General features: G+C 38.7%; 1 protein-coding gene across 1 annotated transcript; it reads right to left on the bottom strand.

The window, feature by feature from the left end:
- Positions 1 to 1648: 1648 nt before the first annotated feature.
- On the bottom strand, positions 1649 to 18513 carry LOC136423402 (insulin-like growth factor-binding protein complex acid labile subunit). Its single transcript, XM_066411544.1, has 7 exons — positions 18165 to 18513; positions 17321 to 17635; positions 16776 to 16837; positions 15540 to 15749; positions 4794 to 4992; positions 2618 to 2791; positions 1649 to 1998 (listed from the first exon to the last, which is right to left on the bottom strand). Exons 1-7 carry the CDS (start codon positions 18511 to 18513, stop codon positions 1649 to 1651), a joined length of 1659 nt encoding a protein of 552 aa, XP_066267641.1.
- Positions 18514 to 20070: the final 1557 nt, after the last annotated feature.

Below are 20070 nucleotides of genomic sequence, written 5' to 3'. Positions count from 1 at the left end.
TGGTGGTAATGACGTCAGGATCACCATTTAAGGAATGAGACGAACCAGTCACGTTTAGATGAGCTGTGATGTTTGTTTCATCTGAACCAACCATCAATGAGCAAGAAACGAGCTCACCGCGCCATTTTTGTATTACGATTGGACTGACGGTCAAAGAAGATACTGCCTTCCCCACAAAGTTATGGGTATCGTTCCCTAGTTTTGAATAGTCTAATGATGTAGAGTTGCAACATGTAAAACCTTTTGGATTCATGTAGAAAGATGTCGTAAAGTTTAAGTCCCCTAGGTAGATGTTTTTTCCTTCTTCAAAGGATACGTCCGTGATGATAATGTTTGTATCATTTGGCAGAGTCCATTGTATTTTAGGAGGGCCTTCTTCCCAGTACATTTCACACTGAAACGTCTTACCATCAGCTTTAGTACCTATTGTAACTTTAGGTTCTGGGCACTGCATTGATAATGTCGTGGCATGCGAAAGTTCTGTTAGCTTCACACCCCGTAGAATTTCTGGGTAGCTACAAGTTAGTAACTTTAAATCGGAAAATTCAGCATTACAATTTAGAACTGATTGAATGAACCAACGAAGAGAGCATGTACAGCGAAAGAAATTCCCTTTCACTCTTAGTTTTATAGACCCCCATACCCTGTTGTTCCAAGTACCAATTCTAAACTGATTTTCCTGCAGACTTGTGATCTGATTGTCCGAGAGATCAAGGTCCCCTAAGAGCAGAAGATTTACAAAGGCCTCTGATTCGATGTAATGTATTTGATTTTGGGCCAAGTCTAAAGAAAAGAGCAGTCGTTGTTTCTCGAAGGCAGGGAACCAAAAATCTCTTACCACCTTGAGATTGTTACCGGCAAGACGCAGTATCCGAAGGCTGTGCAGGTCAAGGAAACTGCCTGAAATAGTTTATATATTGAACATTCACATAATTATATTGAAATGTAAGAGAGCTTAAAGTGTCAATGACACCAATGACACAATGGCACAAATTGCTGATAAGATTCAATAGCAGTAGTAGTATCTAATGAACATTGAACATGATCAAGATGAGTTAGTACTGTTGTCTTCACCACCTTGTTGTGCTACCATGTCTGATGTTGATCCAACTATCGTTATCCAAGTGATAATCAACGTTTGATTTATTATATTGCGGCAGGAATTAAGAGCTGGAAGTATCATCTTCGATGATTTGATGTTCAATAACATTGCAAGGGTGTGTATTTGAAAAATACTATCATTATTGATGATAATCAGAAAAAAAAGTTATTATTTGGTGTCAAATGTACTTTAACGGTCATATTTCAATGGTTACGATATATCTGTTTTTCCATACGAATGTATACACCCAATACCTTTGTAACAAAATTATCAATAGAGGTTAATGTTGATGAGGTGATGTGGTAGGGGCACAATACATTGTAGGAAACTCAAGAAATAATGTAAACCAGAATGGTTGTAACTTTAGAATTACAATGTGAATTACTTTGTAAAAATATGTGCATGTTTTATTGTAGACCAAATTGTCCATTCTGGAATAGAATAGAACGTTAACGTTGATGACTGTTTCATGAAACAAGTAAAATTTTGAAAAATCACACTATCGGGCCGCACAATTCTGTAACATGAAGCAAACATCTAAAATCATTACACGAGTGAGTGTTTCTGAACATTGGGCGTACCTTTGTCGATGGTGTGGATTTTGTTGTAGCGTAGGTCCAAGAATATGACCTTGCAAAGATGTCTGAAGTAGCCTGAGTCGATGACGTTGAGCTTGTTCCAAGGTAGGTGCAGAGCACGCGTCTCAAGGCAGCGATCATAGGCACCGAACGCATCGTCTTCTATGAAGGCTATTTCGTTATGAGCTAAATTCAAATGTCCCGAAACGTCAACAAGCCATCTCTTTCCTATGTGCGTAAGCTTGTTACGACTCAGTGACAGGTTGAACAAATGCTGGAACCCGTCAAACGTGTTGTTTCCAAGATGTCGGATGTCTCCTAAAACGGAATAGAAGAAGTATGTCATAGTAGTGACAGTATATCTGTTTCTATTGACACCAGCGTCTATCCAGATGCTAATCATATCTGAATCTTTGATTGCTCATGATCAAAACTCTTCGCAAAACACGGACTTTGTTACATTAGCTTCAGTGCCACCCTTGTTTACTCCTATCTCGCCAATTATGGTAGCCCCGATACACTGACTATAGGGTTGCATTTACGCACCAGGAATATAGTATTTCAACAGCTATAAAATGTTACTTAACTCCAAATTCTAATGTGTACACACAATTTGATGATACAGCAGTTAAAAAATCGTGACCCATTACATTAACAAAGTTACATAAATGGGTCAACTAAGGTTTTAGCGTGTCATATTTGGACGATAACAGATTTAATGAATTTTGATGTTTTATGTTTCCTTCCCTAAAGTCATACTGAACACTCTATTCTCTTATAAAGAGGATCTAGCATCACAATCTCTTGCATTTTGACCAAAATTTCAGAAACTTGTTAAAATCAGACACAATCGAAGGCACGTCAGTTATCCAGTAGCGAGGCTAATACGATCACGACTCATTTCCATACCATTAGTAATACGTGTTACTTTACTTACCTGGTTCTACATAGAGGTGCCGCAAATGTTTTAGGTGGCTCACGTCGGCCGAAGACAGGTGTCCAAGGTTGTAGTTGCGAAGCCACAGCGACGGGGAGGTTTGAACAAGCTGACATGATGGCATGATGTCCCTGGACTCCGAGCTCACCACGGTATCACAGACGGCACATGATGCTTCAAAGAATAGTGTTTGATCACTGTCCGGAGAACAAATCGTTTGAGAAGCTTGACAATTTGGGCAAATACCTGTGTCACACGACACGATTTCAATTGCCGCCAGAAAGGCGATCAGCACCACGAATCGTGCCATTTCGTACGGGTTCTCTACCAACTCTATTATAAGGTCGATATTGTTGCAGTGCGCTCCTCAGATACACGAATGGTACTAGTATACCACAGGATATGTCTCCGTATCTAGGATTCTAGACAATTTCCCACGAGTTGCGTAAACTTAAATGTATGCGACCATCTGGGACACCTAGTTGTTTCATTAGCATGACAATTTATATTGAAAACTTGTCAAAATACCTTAAGATGCAAATTCTCTTTTATCGAAAATTCTTATCTTGATTACACAATGAACGTTGAACCGTCGTATTAGAGAGTTTTTCTGATTTTTGAACTGCATGTGTTTTTTTCACCTGACCTGGATAGAGCATCACATATCTCCTACATCACGTGTTTTAGCAGAAAAGAGCCTTGTGTGAGATTCTGTGACAAATATTGTGCGTATAGCACTGTTAACAAGCTCATAAGATTATAAGTTACAACGACCGACGCAGATGATTACAATAACGTTAAGTCCTCCATCTTCGTTGATACTGTTGCTATTCTGTGCATGTGGTATTTGTCATCTCTTAAATGTGTATCAATAAGTACAAATATTGCTTGTGATTCTTTTCATAGCATTGTTTATGCGGTGGGATCGTCTTTTCAATCACAAATTTGAACAAACTAGGTTGTTGTTTTTCTAACAATGCCTTCTTTTGGGCAATAAAACTAAAACTTAATGAACTGTTTTTGTCTGACAATTTGAATTAGTTCCGACATAATTACATAAATATATGCAGCAAACCTCATAGCACGTATAGTTCCAATCAGTTGGTCAGAATTGAAATTTGTTTATCCGGTCGAATATCCGGTGGCATAGATGCTACCTTCGTGTAATGTTGACAAGAACACGACGCTAAGCGATCGTAGAGGTTGCTAGACTTTTTAGTTTTACTTTCGCTGTGGTATCAAGCAGAATTTCCAACTAATGAATTTAAAATCATTCACCTTTTGCTACGTTTTTTGTATACTATTAGGCACACTGAAGCTATTTTTTCAATGTGAAATTATTTCTTTTTAGTATCCCCCATATATCTTACAGATGTTTTCAAAATGGTAGCTTTTAAGGAATTTCCCCCTAACCTAACTGCTTGAATTTATGTATTCAGTAATATCACTTGTATGGTGTCTATTTATCTATTATTCAATCTATCAATTTATTACATTAGTATTGCTTTGACTGAGATACAGCCGAGGTTGTCCAACTGGCCATCGCCATCGGCTATGTTTGTTTATCTGTCTTCATTTACAGATGTTCTCAAACCAGTACTTTTTCACGCATATTCACCTGACCCAAATACATAGATTCAACATTGACTACAACATTGCCGTGTGGCAGCCATTGAACACAAAAATTATTTCAAAATCTATATATTTTATTCATCTATTTATCCATCTATACCCATTAATAAATCTTGTTCTTTTTCCCCTTTCTGAACAACATGATTCATTTTGAATTGTCTTATTGTTACATATTCTAGTCGGCCCCTCTAAAGCCATGTTGTGCGCTCAACCTCTTTTAAATAACCAACATCATCTGTTGCAGCGGAATACGTTTGATTTAAGTCACTTGCATTTGGCAAGTCTTTACCATTGCGACCGTTGTTGATCTGGGTTACAGGCATTTCAGCTTTGTTGTATACCTTACATGTACCTTCTTGTACCCCATCAGTCCCTAAGGAGTTCACTGTTCTGTTATTTGTAAAGGTCCCCACTACACCTAGTACATTGGTAGATCTAGAAGCTTCCACATTGTAGCTTGATTCATCGACGGTTTGCGTACGTATTTTCCTTCGTTTGGCATAAGGTGTATCTACTCTTCTACGCTTAGTTGCTTGGGGCCTACTAGCTGTTGCAGTCATGGCTGTGTCCATTCCATAGACACACGCGATGACAGCTTGTCCGTATGGTGTGATGACATCATCTTCTTCCACCTGACTGTCCCGTATGACGTCATACTGATCTTCCACTGTTTCGTACGTATGCTGGGATAAACGGTTGGGGTTCTGCTGATCTTGTACATCACAGTTGTCCAATGTCCACATCTTCAATGTACGTTTTCTCAAAACAAGAATGAGAAAGCCAGACAATGCAACTATCGATGATGTGAAAAGGGTGGTTATGACCAGATCCATTAGGTTAATTGAAACATTACCGTTCACATCTCGGTCCAGAATGTAGATTATCTGATTGTTGTCTTTATGAGAAAAGTCTGTCTGTTTTTCTGTGGTGAACATGGTGGTCATGACGTCATGGTCACTATTTAACGAAGGAGACAAATCAGTCGCCTTGAGATGAGCTGTGATGTTTGTCTCACCTGAACCAAACAGCGATGTGCAAGAAACGAGCTCACCACTCCATTTTTGTAGTACGATTGGACTGACGGTCAAAGAAGATACTGTCTTCCCCACGAAGTTAATGGTATTGTTCCTTAGTTTTGAATAGTCTAATGATGTAGAGTTGCAACATGTAAAACCTTGTGGATTCATATAGAAAGATGTCGTAAAGTTTAAGTCCTCAAGGTAGATGTTTTGTTCTTCTTCAAATGGTACGTTTGTGATGGTAAAGTTTGTATCATTTGGCAGAGCCCATTGAATTTTAGGAGGTCCTTCCTCCCAGTACATTTCACACTGAAATGTATCGCCATCGCCTACTGTACTTATGGTAATTTTAGGTTCTGGACAATGCATTGAAGATATCACGGCATTTGAAAGTTCATTTAACTTTGCGCCTTTTAGACTTTCTGGGTAGCTACACGTTAGTAGCTTTAAATCCGAAAATTCATTATAACAATTCTGAACTGATTTAATGAACCAACGAAGAGAGCATGTACAGCGGAAGAAGTTCTCGTTCACGTTTAGATCTATAGATTCCCAGACATCGTAGTGATTCCAGGTACTGATTTTAAGCTGATTTTCCTGCAGACTTGTGATCTGATTGCCCGAGAGATCAATCGTCTCTAGATGTGGAACATGTATAAAGGCCTCTGATTCGATGTAATGAATTTGATTTTGGGCCAAGTCTAAAGAACTAAGCAGTCTTTTTCTCTCTAGCGCCGGGAACCAAGATCCTTTTACCACCTCGAGGTTGTTACCGGCAAGACGTAGCACTCGAAGGTGGTGTAGGTCATTGAAACTACCTGAAATATTTTATATGAAACATTCACATGTATGTAATGTATTTACATCTTAAAGGCCATGTCATACTTAAATGATTATGGTTTACCTGGATCAGAGATACTGTACGTCATAAGAATCATAACTTCGGATCAGTAATTGTAAGACTAATTACAATCTTGATGAGGTGATATGGTAGGGACAAGTACATTGCAGGAGGATCAAGAAAAAAGCATTACAGCCACAATGATTACAATTTTGTAAGAATATGTAAACGTTTTGATGTAGACCTGACTGCCCATTTCAAAATGTCGATGAAAAAAATGAAACATGGCATAATCGCACAGTCAGGCTGCACAATCAATTAACCTCAATCAATCATTTAAAACTATTACATAAGCAACATTGGGCGTACCTTTGTCAATGGTATGGATTCTGTTGTAGCGTAGATCCAAGAGTACGACGCTACAAAGATGTCTGAAGTAGCCTGACTCGATGACGTCAAGCTTGTTCCAAGGTAGGTGCAGAGCAAGCATCTCAAGGCAGCGATCATTGTTACCAAACGCCTCGTCTTCTATGTAGGCTATTTCGTTATGAGCTAAATTCAAATGGCCCGAAACTTCAACAAGCCACCTCTTTCCTAGATACGTCAGCTTGTTACGACTGAGTGACAGGTTGTGCAAATTCTGGAATCCCTCAAATGTGTTATTGTTGAGATATTGGAGGCTTCCTAAAAGAAATAAAAGACGTTACGGTATATTATGGTAGTGAACCATATTTGCTTCTATTGACCAACATTTGTCGAGCTAGCTAATCATATCTGAATCTTGGATGGTTGAAGAAAATACACACGTAAATTTGTTAGCCCGGAGGCCAGCCAAAATATAGCTAGTTAGTTCACTCGTCCGTCATCAACCAGTGACCGCGGTAAACTAACAAGAGCGGCACTCAGTCTAGGAAACTGAATTTCAACAGCAATGCAAAGCCATATTCTATTGTGTGCACACAATTTGAGGGTACCATATATGCAGCCAATTGTAATGTATTATTGTCTTTGTCAGCAGGGCTAGCCCTTTGGTAGGGATAGGCTCAGGTTAATTGGGTAGCCCTGGCTGTGTATCAGCCAAACCTATAAATAAATAAATGAATAAATACCATTTACTGAAAGTACAACGGTGTGAATCAAATAACTTGTCAAATAAAAGTCTTAATGTTTCTTAGACCAAACAATAATAAATGACAGATTAAATAAATTATTTTCGGTTTCTTCCCCTAGTCATACATTTCAAACACTTTTATCTATTTAACAATGGATGTCCAATGTCCAATATCTGCGCTTGCAATTTTGACAAATTTCATAAGCATTGTATTCCTTACCTGGTTCTATATAGAGATGCCGCAAATGTTTAAGGTGTCTCACGTCGGTCGCAGACAGGTGGTCAAGGCTATAGTTGCGAAGCCACAGCGACCGGGAGGTTTGAACAAGTTGACAGGATGGCATGGCGTCCCTGTGCTCCGAGTTCACCGCACCGTCCACGGTATCACAGACGGCACATGACTCTCCGAACGGCGGTGCCTGATTACTGCCAGGAGGACACTTCGTGTGAAAGGCTTGACAATTTGGGCAACTACCTGACACGTTTCTCATTACGACCCAAAAGGCGATCAGCAAAACGATCTCCAGCCGCGCCATTCCGTACGGGTTGTCTGCCAACTCTATCAGAAAATTCATCCTTTTAGAGTGCCTTTCTCTTGCATATGCATGCATGGTACATCACAGGGTCGAATATTATCTTGGTTAGACAATTTCATACGAGCTATTTCATCAATTCATGCGGCAACCTCGGATACCTTACCGTTTCCCGTGGCCCAACATTGTCATGGCCATTTGTATTGAAAACTTTATGAAATATAGTAGTTCGATGTAAATTCTCCTTCCTTTTTTTCTGCAATTGCATAAATGCGTCAAACCATCCGTAGCCTGCAGCATGTGCATCTTTCCCCAACTGCTAGAGGCCTTGGCTTAATGTGTCAATGACGCACATGCATCTGATAACGCGTTACCCCGAGTCAGAAACAAGTTGCCGAGGAAATCATGTAGGCACAGTGATGACATGAGAACGTGGGCATGGGTGTAGTTCCTATGTAGTGCTGATGTCGGTCCATCATTGGGAAGCTTCATTGATTACCAGGGTAAAGAGATTATGAGAGAAGATTTCTAAAAATCGTACTTGTCCAATGTCATTTTGTTTCTTTCTTTATCTCCAAGGGATACTAAGATTTTTCTGGTTTATATTTTTCTGCAATTGCATACATTCATATTATCACCGGTAGCCTGCAGCTTGTGCATTTTTTCGCATCTGCTTGCAGCCTTGGCGTGGAAACACGTGTCAATGACGCACATGTATCTCATAACACGTAACCCCGAGTCAGAAACTGGGTGTTTTTATGAAATGAAAACATTGGCATGAATGTAGTTCCTATGTTTTCATAAATTATTTGTTACTGCCCTGTAGTAGTGCAGGTCAGTGGCTGGGTTTTGTGTGGACATGGGTTTGAGATAGTTGTCTTGCTTGCCTGATCTGGTTGTGATGATATATAATGTGTGGGTAGGTGTTGTGGTTCCGAAAATGCCCGACATTCTAGGTTTGGATATTGCAGTGGAACTGAATGTGTTTTGGAACTGAACCGGTTTTATATTTGATACTCTGGACATGGTACGATGTTGTATGCAGTCTTGTTTTTCTGTGCGTGTTAGTAGATAAACCAATTTTCAAACAAAGCCGTTGCTTGTAGGCCGTGAAAGATTCTTGCTTGAGGGTTTGTGAATTATTTGACGTATATATATTTACACTGTTAATCATCGAGCTGTCTTTGCCTACTACATTCAAACTTGCACAATTGTCTTCACGCGATACGGCATATAGATAAAACTACGGTGTGTCGATGAAAAATGAGCACGCGTTGATCTCTAAAAAACATATCATTATATTCAGATAGATTGTTTTTACAAAGTCACAGTAGGCTGAGGTTTCTACCATTGCACAGTTTCTAAAATATCAAGGAAAGAAACTGATATAGGCCACATTTCATTTCATTTATTTTATTTATACAGGGCAAATACAACTCAGGCTGTGAAGCCTGTTTTTTAGGTATCCCTGATTTTACATATAAAACCACAACTACGACTAAGTACACAGTAACAATAATAATCAATCAATCTTAAAAGCCTTGTTACATTGTTCAATTTCCGCCGGTATTGCCACAAGTAAGTAGCTATAGCACATGACGTGATTCATTTTGAACGTCCTTATTCTAATCGGCCCCTCTAAAGCCATGTTGTGCGCTCAACCTCTCTAAAATGACCAACGTCATCTGTTGCAGTAATATAGATTTGATCTAGGAAATTCACCTTTGATAAGTCCTGACTATGTTTAGTTACTCGGGACCTACAGACTGTTTCAGTCGTGGCTTTGTCCATTCCGTAGGCACCTGCCATGACAGCTTGTCCGTATGGTGTGATGACGTCATCTTCATTGTCTTCAATATGACTGTCCCGTATTACTTCGAGCTAGTCTTCCACTGTTTCGTACGTATGCTGGGAGAAACGGTTCGGGTTCTGCTCATCACAGTTGTCCACTTTCCACATCTTTAATGTACGTTTTCTCAAAGCAATAATAAGAAAACAAAACAACGCAACTACTGATGATGTTAAAAGGATGACTATGACCAGATCCAATAGGTTAATTGTAACATTGCCGTTTACATCTGAGTCCAAGATGTAGATTATTTGATTGTTGCCTTTACGAGTCTCTGTTAGTGTCCCTGTGGTATAGGACATAGTGGTTATGACGTCAGGATCACTATTTAAGGAATGAGACAAAATTGTCACGTTGAGATGAGCTGTGATGTTTGTCTCACCTGAACCAGACAGCGATGTGCAAGAAACGAGCTCACCGCGCCATTTTTGTAGTGCGATTGGACTGACTGTCAAAGAAGATACTGTCTTTCCCACGAAGTTATAGGTATTGTTCTCTAGTTTAAATGCTGTAGAGTTGCAGCATGTAAAGCCTTTTGGATCCATGTAGAAAGATGTTGTAAAGTTTAAGTCGTCAAGGTAGACGTTTGTTCCTTCTTCAAATGATGTGTCCGTGATGATAAGGTTTGTATCATTTGGCAGAGTCCATTGTATTTTAGGAGGTTCTTCTTCCCAGTACACTTCACACTGAAATGTATAGCCACCACCACCTATTGTACTTATGGTAACTATAGGTGTTGGGCACTGCATTGATGATGTCATGGCATTTGAAAGGTCGCTTAACTTTGCTCCTCGTAGACTTTTTGGGTAGCTACAAGTTAGTAGCTTTAAATCTGAGAAGTCTTCATTACAATTCAGAACTGATTTAATGAACCAACGAAGAGAGCATGTACAGCGGAACAAGTTTCCTTTCACTTTTAGCTTGATGTAACCCCATACATCGTAACTCCATGTACCGATTTTAAGCTGATTTTCTTGCAGGCTTGTAATCTGATTGTCCGAGAGATCAAGGTCCCCTAAGAGCAGAAGATTTACAAAGGCATCTGATTCGATATAATGAATTTGATTTTGGGCCAAGTCTAAAGAAAAGAGTAATCTTCGTGTCACTAAGTCGGGGAACCAGAAATCTCTTACCACCTTAAAGTTGTTACCGGCAAGACGTAGCACTCGAAGGCTGTGCAGGTCATTGAAACTGCCTGAAATAGTTTATATTGAATATTCACATATGTTGAAATGTAAGAGAGCTTAAATCTTTAATGACACCAGTGACACAGTAGCACAAAATTTCGCTGAATAGGTCCAAAAATAGCAGTAGTATTCAATGAAGACATTAGATAGAACAACGATAAATTAGCACTTTTTTCTTTAACACCTTGTAGTCCGGCCATGTCTGGTTTTGAACCAGATGACGTCATCGAAGTGATAATTAACGGTCAATTCAATTACCTTGCGACAGGAATCAAGGACTGGAAGTATGGCCTTTGATTGTTTGATGTTCAATAACATTAGAAGGTGGTATATTTGGTGCAAATATCAACTTTCATTGAATAATACCATTATCATTGATGATGATGAGAAAATCTTTCGTAAGATGATTACGATGTAGCTAAATCTGTAAGTCATAAGACTCACATCTTCGGATTAGTAAGATGAAGCGTTTTTCCAGACGAATTATAACCAGTGCGTTTGTGAATAGATTATTAACTGAGGTTCATGTTTATGAGGTGATATAATACGGACACAACATATTGTAGGAATATCAAGAAAATGAATAAAAAACGCATTGGCAAATTTAGAAATGCAATGTGAATTTGCAATTTTGACAACTTTGTAAGAATATGTACATATTTTGGTGTAGAATAAAGTGTACATTCTGGAATGGGATGACACTTTAACGTTGATGAACAAATAGAATATTGTAAAAGCAAAGTATCAGGCTGCGCAATTTTGTAACATCAAACAAATTTCTATAAGCATTACATGAGTTAAAGTTTCTGAAGATTGTCCTTACCTTCTTCAATGGTATGGATTCTGTTGTGGCGTAGATCCAATAGCATGACACTACAAAGGTGTCTGAAGTAGCCTGACTCGATGACGTCGAGCTTGTTCCATTGTAGGTGCAGAGCAACCATTTCAACACAGCGATCATTGTTACCAAACGCCTTCTCCTTTATGAAGGCTATTTCGTTATGAGCTAAGTTCAAGTGGCCCGAAACTTCAACAAGCCACCTCTTTCCTAGATACGTGAGCTTATTGTGGCTCATTGACAGGTTGTACAAATGCAGGAACCCGTGAAACGTGTTGTTTTCGAGATGTCGGAGATCTCCTGAAACGGAATAGAAGAAGTATGTCTATTGACCCCAGCGTATGTCCAGATGTTAATCATATCTACATCTTTGATAGCTCAAAACTCTTTACAAAAGAGGGAATTTGTTACATTAGCTTAACCTGTGAATTCACTCCTCCCTCGCCAATTATAGTAGCCCCAATACACTGACTAGGGTGGCACTTATATGGTTTTAATGTATGATATTTGGACGATAACAGATGTAATGAATTTTGCTTTCTTATGTTTCCTTCCCTGAAGTCATACAGAATACTTTTTTCTCTTAGTAAAGGGGATCTAATATCACAATATTTTGGATTTTGACAAAATTTCCGAAACTAGTGAAGTCAGACACGATCGAAGACACGTAAGTTATCTAGCAGCGAGGCTGTTATGATCACGATCAATTCCCATGCCTTTGGAAATACGTATTGCATTACTTACCTGGTTCTATATAGAGATACTGCAAGTGTTTAAGGTGGCTCACGTCGGTCGAAGACAGGTGGTCAAGGCTGTAGTTACGAAGCCAGAGCGACTTCGAGGTTTGAACAAGCTGGCAGGATGGGATGGCGTCCATTTGCTCCGAGTTCACCACGGTATCACAGATAACACATGGTTCTAATTCTGCAGACAACGGTGTCTGATTATTACCTGGAGGACACTTCGTGTGAGAAGCTTGACAATTTGGGCAAACATCTGTGTCACACGACACGTTTCTCATTAAGACTAAAGAGACGATCAGCAAGACGAGCCGCGCCATGCCGTACGTGTTGTCTGTTAAACCTTTAAGAAGATATATACTTTATAGTGCTTCTCTCTTGCATATGCATGTATTGTACATCACCGGATCGGATGTATTTACTAGGTAGACAATTTCCTGCGAGCTACTTCATAAATTCATGCTGCCATCCCGGACACCTTACTGTTTCCCAATATTTTGACACGGCCATTTGTATTAAAAGTTTTTTTTTAAAACATACTTAGTCAGATGCAGATTCTCTTTTTTACGAAAATTTGTATCATGATAAAGCCATAAAAGTTAAACTGATACATCAAAGTTTCTCTAATTTTTCAACAGCATGTGTTCTTCAACTGGCCAAGATACAAGATTACATACAAATCGCCTACAACACGTGCATCAGTGTATAGTTTTATATTGCAAGTATATAGTACTGTTAAAAAGATTTATGAATATAAGATGTCGGTGCAACGACCGACGAAGCTCGAAGATGTTTACAGTAACGTTCACTGGTCTGTGTAGCCACACGCAACTATTTATTCTATTTAATAAATCTTTTTTTTTTTTACTATTTCATGTAGTTGATAATTGGCGTCTCTAAAAGGAGTAAAAATAATCACAAATATTGGCCGTGTTTTTCATAGCATTGTTCTTGAAGTGGGGTCGTCTTTTCAAGCCCAACTTTGAACAAACTATAGGTTGTTATTGTTTTTCTGACAGCGCGTTCTCTCAGGCAGTTTTAGCATTATTATCGTTGAGTAAGAATTGTTAAAATACAATGAACTGTTTTTGCCTGACAATTTTGATTATTTCCGACACAATTACCTAAATTCTTGCAACAGACCTCATAGCCTGTATAGTTTCAGTCACCTGAACAATCAGTATTGAAATGTGTACATCCGGCGGTATAGATGCTTCTTCATGTAGTGTTGAAAAGGACATGGCGCTAAGTCGTCGTAGATGATGAAATACTTTGCTGTTATTCTTACGGTGTGGTATTAAGCAGAATCTCCAACAAATGAGCATGAACTGATTTACCTTTTGCTTTTTTTTCATCTGGAGGTTACCTTTGACTGTAAATGCACACTGAGGCTATGAAATCTGCGAAATCATTGCCTTTTAGATATTTTCCCCAGATATTTTACAGATGTTTTCAAATTGGTAATTCTTCAGGAGTTTTCACCTGATTTAAATACTAAAATCCAACAATGATTGCAACAGCGTCATGCTTCAGTTAGTACATGTACGTACTAACACTCGTATGTTTTGTACAGTATATATCATTCGTTTATCTATCTATTTGTCTAGTCATTTACTCATTGTCTCGATTGACATACAGCCGCGACTGTCCAACTAGCCATTGGCTATTCTCAAGCGCTGGCATTAGAAATTGCCAAAACGGATAGATTATATATCTGTCTAGATTTACAGTTTTTCTCAGAATGGTACCCTTTCATGAATTTTCACCTGGCCCAAATACATATATTCAATTTTGACTGCAACAATGTCGTGTGTCAGCCAGTGCACACAAACACTTTTTTTATTCATCTGTGTAGATTCACCAGATGTTTTCAAAATATTGCCATACGTGGCATAAATACATAAATTCAACAATTATTACAATAGTACTCTGTATCGTCAGGCACCCACAGACACCGTTTTGGTTGACATATCTATGTGTGTCTGTTCATCTTATTCAAGATATTGAATAACTATTCAAGCATTTGTCTGTAGATTAAAATCTTACCACACACTTTTCATATCATATGATAAAGTAGGAGTGCCATCAATGATGACTATCAGTCTCCACACGACTTTCTGTGGACTGTGTTAATTGTAGAGACTGGACCAAATGCCGTAGATTGATTTAACGGAGAGTTATGCAGTGAATGGTTCACAGTCGGCTGAGATATCAAACATTTCACAGTTTTCAGAGTATCAAAGAAAGAAGCTAATATTGGCCACGATTTGAAAAAAAGGCTGTTCGGATAACTTACTCTTGGATATTGTATCGATATCTCGTTAACAAAAGACAAAGATTGAAACACAGATGCAGACCTGATAATAGTTAAAGTGTATCTTTTGGAGGCAGAGCAGATATCCATGGTCTGAAATACGTTTATTCCTGTAGCTGTTTCTTGCAGTATAAGATTATGACAAAAAGGGTATGCTTCAAGTTAGGTGGTGTTAATTTTTATTGCGTTTCTGTTAAAGTGTAATAAAACTAAGAACACAGTGTATGATATATAGTATAACATGCATGTAATCTAACTTTTGGCATTTTCAAAGAATACCTGTCCTGTCAAAAAAACATGAAATCTGACTTGGAAAACTATTAGAAATATGTCAATCTTGTCAATAAAACATGTTAATCAATTTCAAATATCATTGAAAATACATTGAATATAATTTCAGACAGGGTGTGCAGTCTACAGAAAGTAGTGGCTCTTTTTTATGCTTTCGAATGTTTACAACAATCTTGAGTAGACAACATGATTCATTTTGAACCGCCTTATTCTTATATCAATGCTCTAAAGCCATGTTGTGCGCTCAACCTCTCTAAAATGACCAACATCATCTGTTGCAGTTATATACATCTGATTAATGTCATTTGCCTTTTTTAAGTCTTTACTATCGCGGCTGTTGTTGATCTGGGCTACATTCATTTTAGCTTTACTGTATGCCTTGCATGTACCTTCGTTCAACCCATGAGTTCTTAGGAACTTTACTTTTCTGGTCTTCGAAAATGTTCCCGATAAACCCAGATCGGTACTTCTAAAAGCTTCTACGTTGTAGCTCGATTCAGCGACGCTTTGTGTGCGTACTCTCTTTCGTTTGGCATAAGGTGTATCTACTCTCCTGTGCTTAGTTACTTGGGACCGACTAGCTGTTGCCGTCATGGTTGTGTCCATTCCGTAGGCACTCGCCATGACAGCTTGTCCGTATGGTGTGATGACATCATCTTCTTCAACCTGACTGTCACGTATGACGTCGTACTGGTCTTCCACTGTTTCGTACGTATGCTGGGAGAAACGGTTGGGGTTCTGCTGATCGTGTACATCACAGTTATCCAATCCGTACATCTTAAATGTACGTTTTCTCAAAACAAGAATGAGAAAACAAGACAATGCAACTATCGATGATGTGAAAAGGGTGGTAATGACCAGATCTAATAGGTTAATGGAAACATTGCCGTTTATACCTGAGTCTAAGATGTAGATTATTTGATTGTTGTCTTTACGAGTCTCTGTCAGTGTTCCTGTGGTATAAGACATGGTGGTAATGGCGTCAGGATCATTACCTGACGAATGAGACAAACCAGTGACCTTGAGATGAGCTGTGATGTTTGTCTCACCTGAAGCAGACAGCGATGTGCAAGAAACGAGCTCACCACGCCATTTTTGTAATATGACTGGACTGACCGTCAAAGAAGATACCGTCTTCCCCACGAAGTTATAGGTATTGTTCTCTAGTTTAAATGCTGTAGAGTTGCAGCATGTAAAGCCTGTTGGATTCATGAAGAAAGATGTCGTAAAGTTTAAGTCGCCAAGGTAGATGTTTTGTCCTTCTTCAAATGGTACGTTTTCGATGATAAGGTTTGTACCATTTGGCAGAGTCCATTGAATTTGAGGAGGGCCTTCTTCCCAGTACATTTCACACCGAAATGTCCGCCCATCACCTACTGTTACAGTAGTTATGGTAACTTCAGGTGTTGGACACTGCATTGACGATATCACGGCATTTGAAAGTTCATTTAACTTTGCGCCTTTTAGACTTTCTGGGTAGCTACACGTTAGTAGCTTTAGATCCGAAAATTCAGCATTACATTTCTGAACTGATTTAATGAACCAACGAAGAGAGCATGTACAGCGGAAGAAGTTCCCTTTCACTTTTAGGTCTATAGATTCCCAGACATCGTAGTGATTCCATGTACTGATTTTAAGCTGATTTTGCAGACTTGTGATCTGATTGTCCGATAGATCAATGGTCGCCAAATGTGGAACATGTATAAAGGCCTCTGATTCGATGTAATGAATTTTATTTTGGGCCAAGTCTAAAGAACTAAGCAGTCTTGTTCTCTCTAGCGGCGGGAACCAAGATCCTTTTACCACCTCGAGGTTGTTACCGGCAAGACGTAGCACTCGAAGGTGGTGTAGGTCATCAAAACCACCTGAAATTTTAGATATTCACATATATTGAATATTTATATATATATATATGTATATATATATATATCAGCAATCATATCGGACTTAAATATATATATATTATTGATAACGGCCATGTCATACTTAAATGATTGCAGTGTATCTGGATCAGAGATACTGTAAGTCAAAAGACTCATAACTTCGGATCAGTAATCATAAGACTAATTACAATTTGTGAATGGATTATCAATAGAACTTCATGTTGCGGAGGTGATATGGTACGGACAAAATACATTGCAGGAGGATCAAGAAAAGAGCATTACAGCAACAATGATTACAATTTTGTAAAAATATGTAAATGTTTTAATGTAGACCTGACTGCCCATTTCAACATGGGATGGAAAGTTAACGTTGATGAAAAAAATGAAATATGGCATCATCAGTCATAACTACATAACCTCAAGCAAATATTAAAAAAAGTATCACATAAGCAACGTTGGACGTACCTTTGTCAATGGTATGGATTCTGTTGTAGCGTAGATCCAAGAGAATGACGCTGCAGAGGTGTCTGAAGTAGCCTGACTCGATGACGTCGAGCTTGTTCCAAGGTAGGTGAAGAGCAACCATATCAAGGCAGCGATCATAGGCACCAAACGCATCGTCTTCTATGAAGGCTATCTCGTTATTAGCTAAATTCAAATGGCCGTAAACGTCAACAAGCCAACTCTTTCCTAGATACGTAAGCTTGTTCCGGCTCAGTGACAGGTTGTACAAATTCTGAAACCCGTCAAATGTGCTGTTGTTGATATATCGGAGGTCTCCTAAAAGAAAAAAAAGAAGCGTGTCATGGTAGTGTTGAAACATTTGTTTCTATTGACCAGCGCTTTTTGAAATGCTAGCTAATCATATCTGATTCTTGGATTGCTAAAGCAACGTAAGTTGTTAGCTTTGGTGCCATCCTTGTCAGTTTAATCCTCCCTCACCTACCACGTGAGCCCCAGTAAATTTACTAGTGTGGCACCCAATCTAGGAAGTTGTACTTTAACAGCTTTAAATCCCGAATTCTATTGTGTGCACACGATTCGATGGGACCTTATACTGCACGTGTAACGGAGTGAACCAAATAACTTAATTGATACATAAATGTGTCAATGATCAAATAAATGTTTCTTAAATCATGCAGTAACAGATTAAATGGATTTTATTTTTTCGCGCCCTACCCCTTAGTTATACATTACACGTTAATTTTTGTATTAAGGGATGACACTACTACAGCGTCCAATATAACAATATCTCAACTTTTGATAAATTTCAACTAGATTAAAACCAGACACGTATTGCTTTACTTACCTGGTTCTATGTAGAGGTGCCGCAAATGTTTTAGGTGGCTCACGTCGGTCGAAGACAGGTGGTCAAGGCTGTAGTTGCGAAGCCACAGCGAGCGGGAGGTTAGAACAAGCTCACATATTGGAATGATGTCCCTGTGCTCCGAGTTCACCACGGTATCACAGAAAGTACATGATTCTCCAAACAATGGTATCTGCTCACTGCCTGGAGAACACTTCGTGTGAAAGGCTTGGCAATTTGGGCAAACACCTGTGTCACACGACACGTTTCTTAATGCGGCCAGAAAGGCGATCAACAAGACGAAACTCGCCATTTCGTACGGTTTGTCTGCCAACTCTACGACAATCTTCATCCTTTTAAGCTACTTTCGTCTTGCATATGCATGTATGTAACATGCACCAGAAGAGGTATCTAGGTAGGAATTAATTTCCTCCCACGAATTTATGAATTTATGCAGCGATCTCGGATACTTCCCTCTTGCATAACAAGAAATGACCATTTGTATTGAAAACCTTTCAAAATTTATATACATGAATGCAAAGTCTCATTTAGGAACACCGTAATTCTTACTTCGTACCAAGTAAGATAATCTATAACATAGATACGCGAGTACACACCACAACACTTGAATCAGCAGGCTAGAGCCTTGTGTACCATGTGCAATCTGCGACAAATATTTCATGAATATTACTGTAAAAAAGACAGACTTCAGAGGTATAACTTACAACGACTGACGAAGATGTTTACAAAAACTTACACTCATCTCTGTAGTTACATACATAATAAGAACACGAAACTGGCAACGTAGAGGATGCTGAACGTTGTAAAAGTGTCAAGTAGCAAAATGTATCTTGTGAATAAGCAATAAATAGAATTACCAACGAACACTTAAAGTTGCAAGCTGAATGACTATGAGATTATCAAGTTTAAACATTATACTACGTTTGGCCGCATCTTTAGGTTGCCATTTTTGTAGAGGCACAACGAGCTGTGAAATCATTTCCTTTCAGGAGCCCAAAAACATTTTACAGATGTTTTTCAAATAGTACTTTTCCACGACGGTCCGTCTAACCTGAATACATAAATTCAACCATGGTTACAGCAGCGGTATGTATCAGAAAGTATGCACAAACAGGTGTATATTGTTTGTATATCTCTCCGTTTATTTGTTTACCAAGTATGTAACGTTATCTACTTGTATTTATTGCTTCTTGAAATTAAGGTTATTATTAATTTCTCTAGATTTACAGGTGTTATTTTTAAAGTACCTTTCAATTCATTTTTTCTCGAAGACCCAAATACATACATTCAACAATGGTTGCAGCAACACCGTGTATCAGCTTGTACGTACAGACACTATTCATAAGTCTAGATTTGTAATGTCTGAAGACTGACAAATTTTATCACACACGCCTCATATCATAATCACGTCGGGGATTCATCAATTGCTACTCTCCACAAGATTCCTTGAATTGACTGAATCAACTTTGGGGTCTGGACGAACCGTAGTGATCTAGCCGGATAAATTTTGGTCCGGTTTCTGTTATCGAGTTAGCCAGTTAGAAGTCTGATGGAGAATACAGTATCATAATTATAGCCATAATTAAGAAAGAGTTTAACCAAATCCTGCTCGCTTTCTCTCTCTCTCTCTCTCTCTCTCTCTCTCTCTCTCTCTCTCACCCCCCCTTCTCTCTCTCTCTCTCTCTCTCTCTCTCGCTCTCTCTCACGAAGGAAGTCAATTCATTAATTGCCTATTCTTGTGTCCGTGTATCTTTATGATAACGTTACTCCGTGTTTGTTACAATTGAAGTCAATTTGACTTATATCTGATAAATTACAACTTCACTTGTCTTTAAATAACTAAAAACTTATTGACCTTTCTTGCCTAAATTCTTAATTTACTACATGA

The sequence above is a fragment of the Branchiostoma lanceolatum genome, chromosome 17 (genome assembly GCF_035083965.1).
Source record: "Branchiostoma lanceolatum isolate klBraLanc5 chromosome 17, klBraLanc5.hap2, whole genome shotgun sequence".
Lineage (NCBI taxonomy): Eukaryota > Metazoa > Chordata > Leptocardii > Amphioxiformes > Branchiostomatidae > Branchiostoma > Branchiostoma lanceolatum.
Note: the sequence above shows the minus strand (reverse complement) of the source record. Positions and strands in the feature narration are given on the sequence as shown.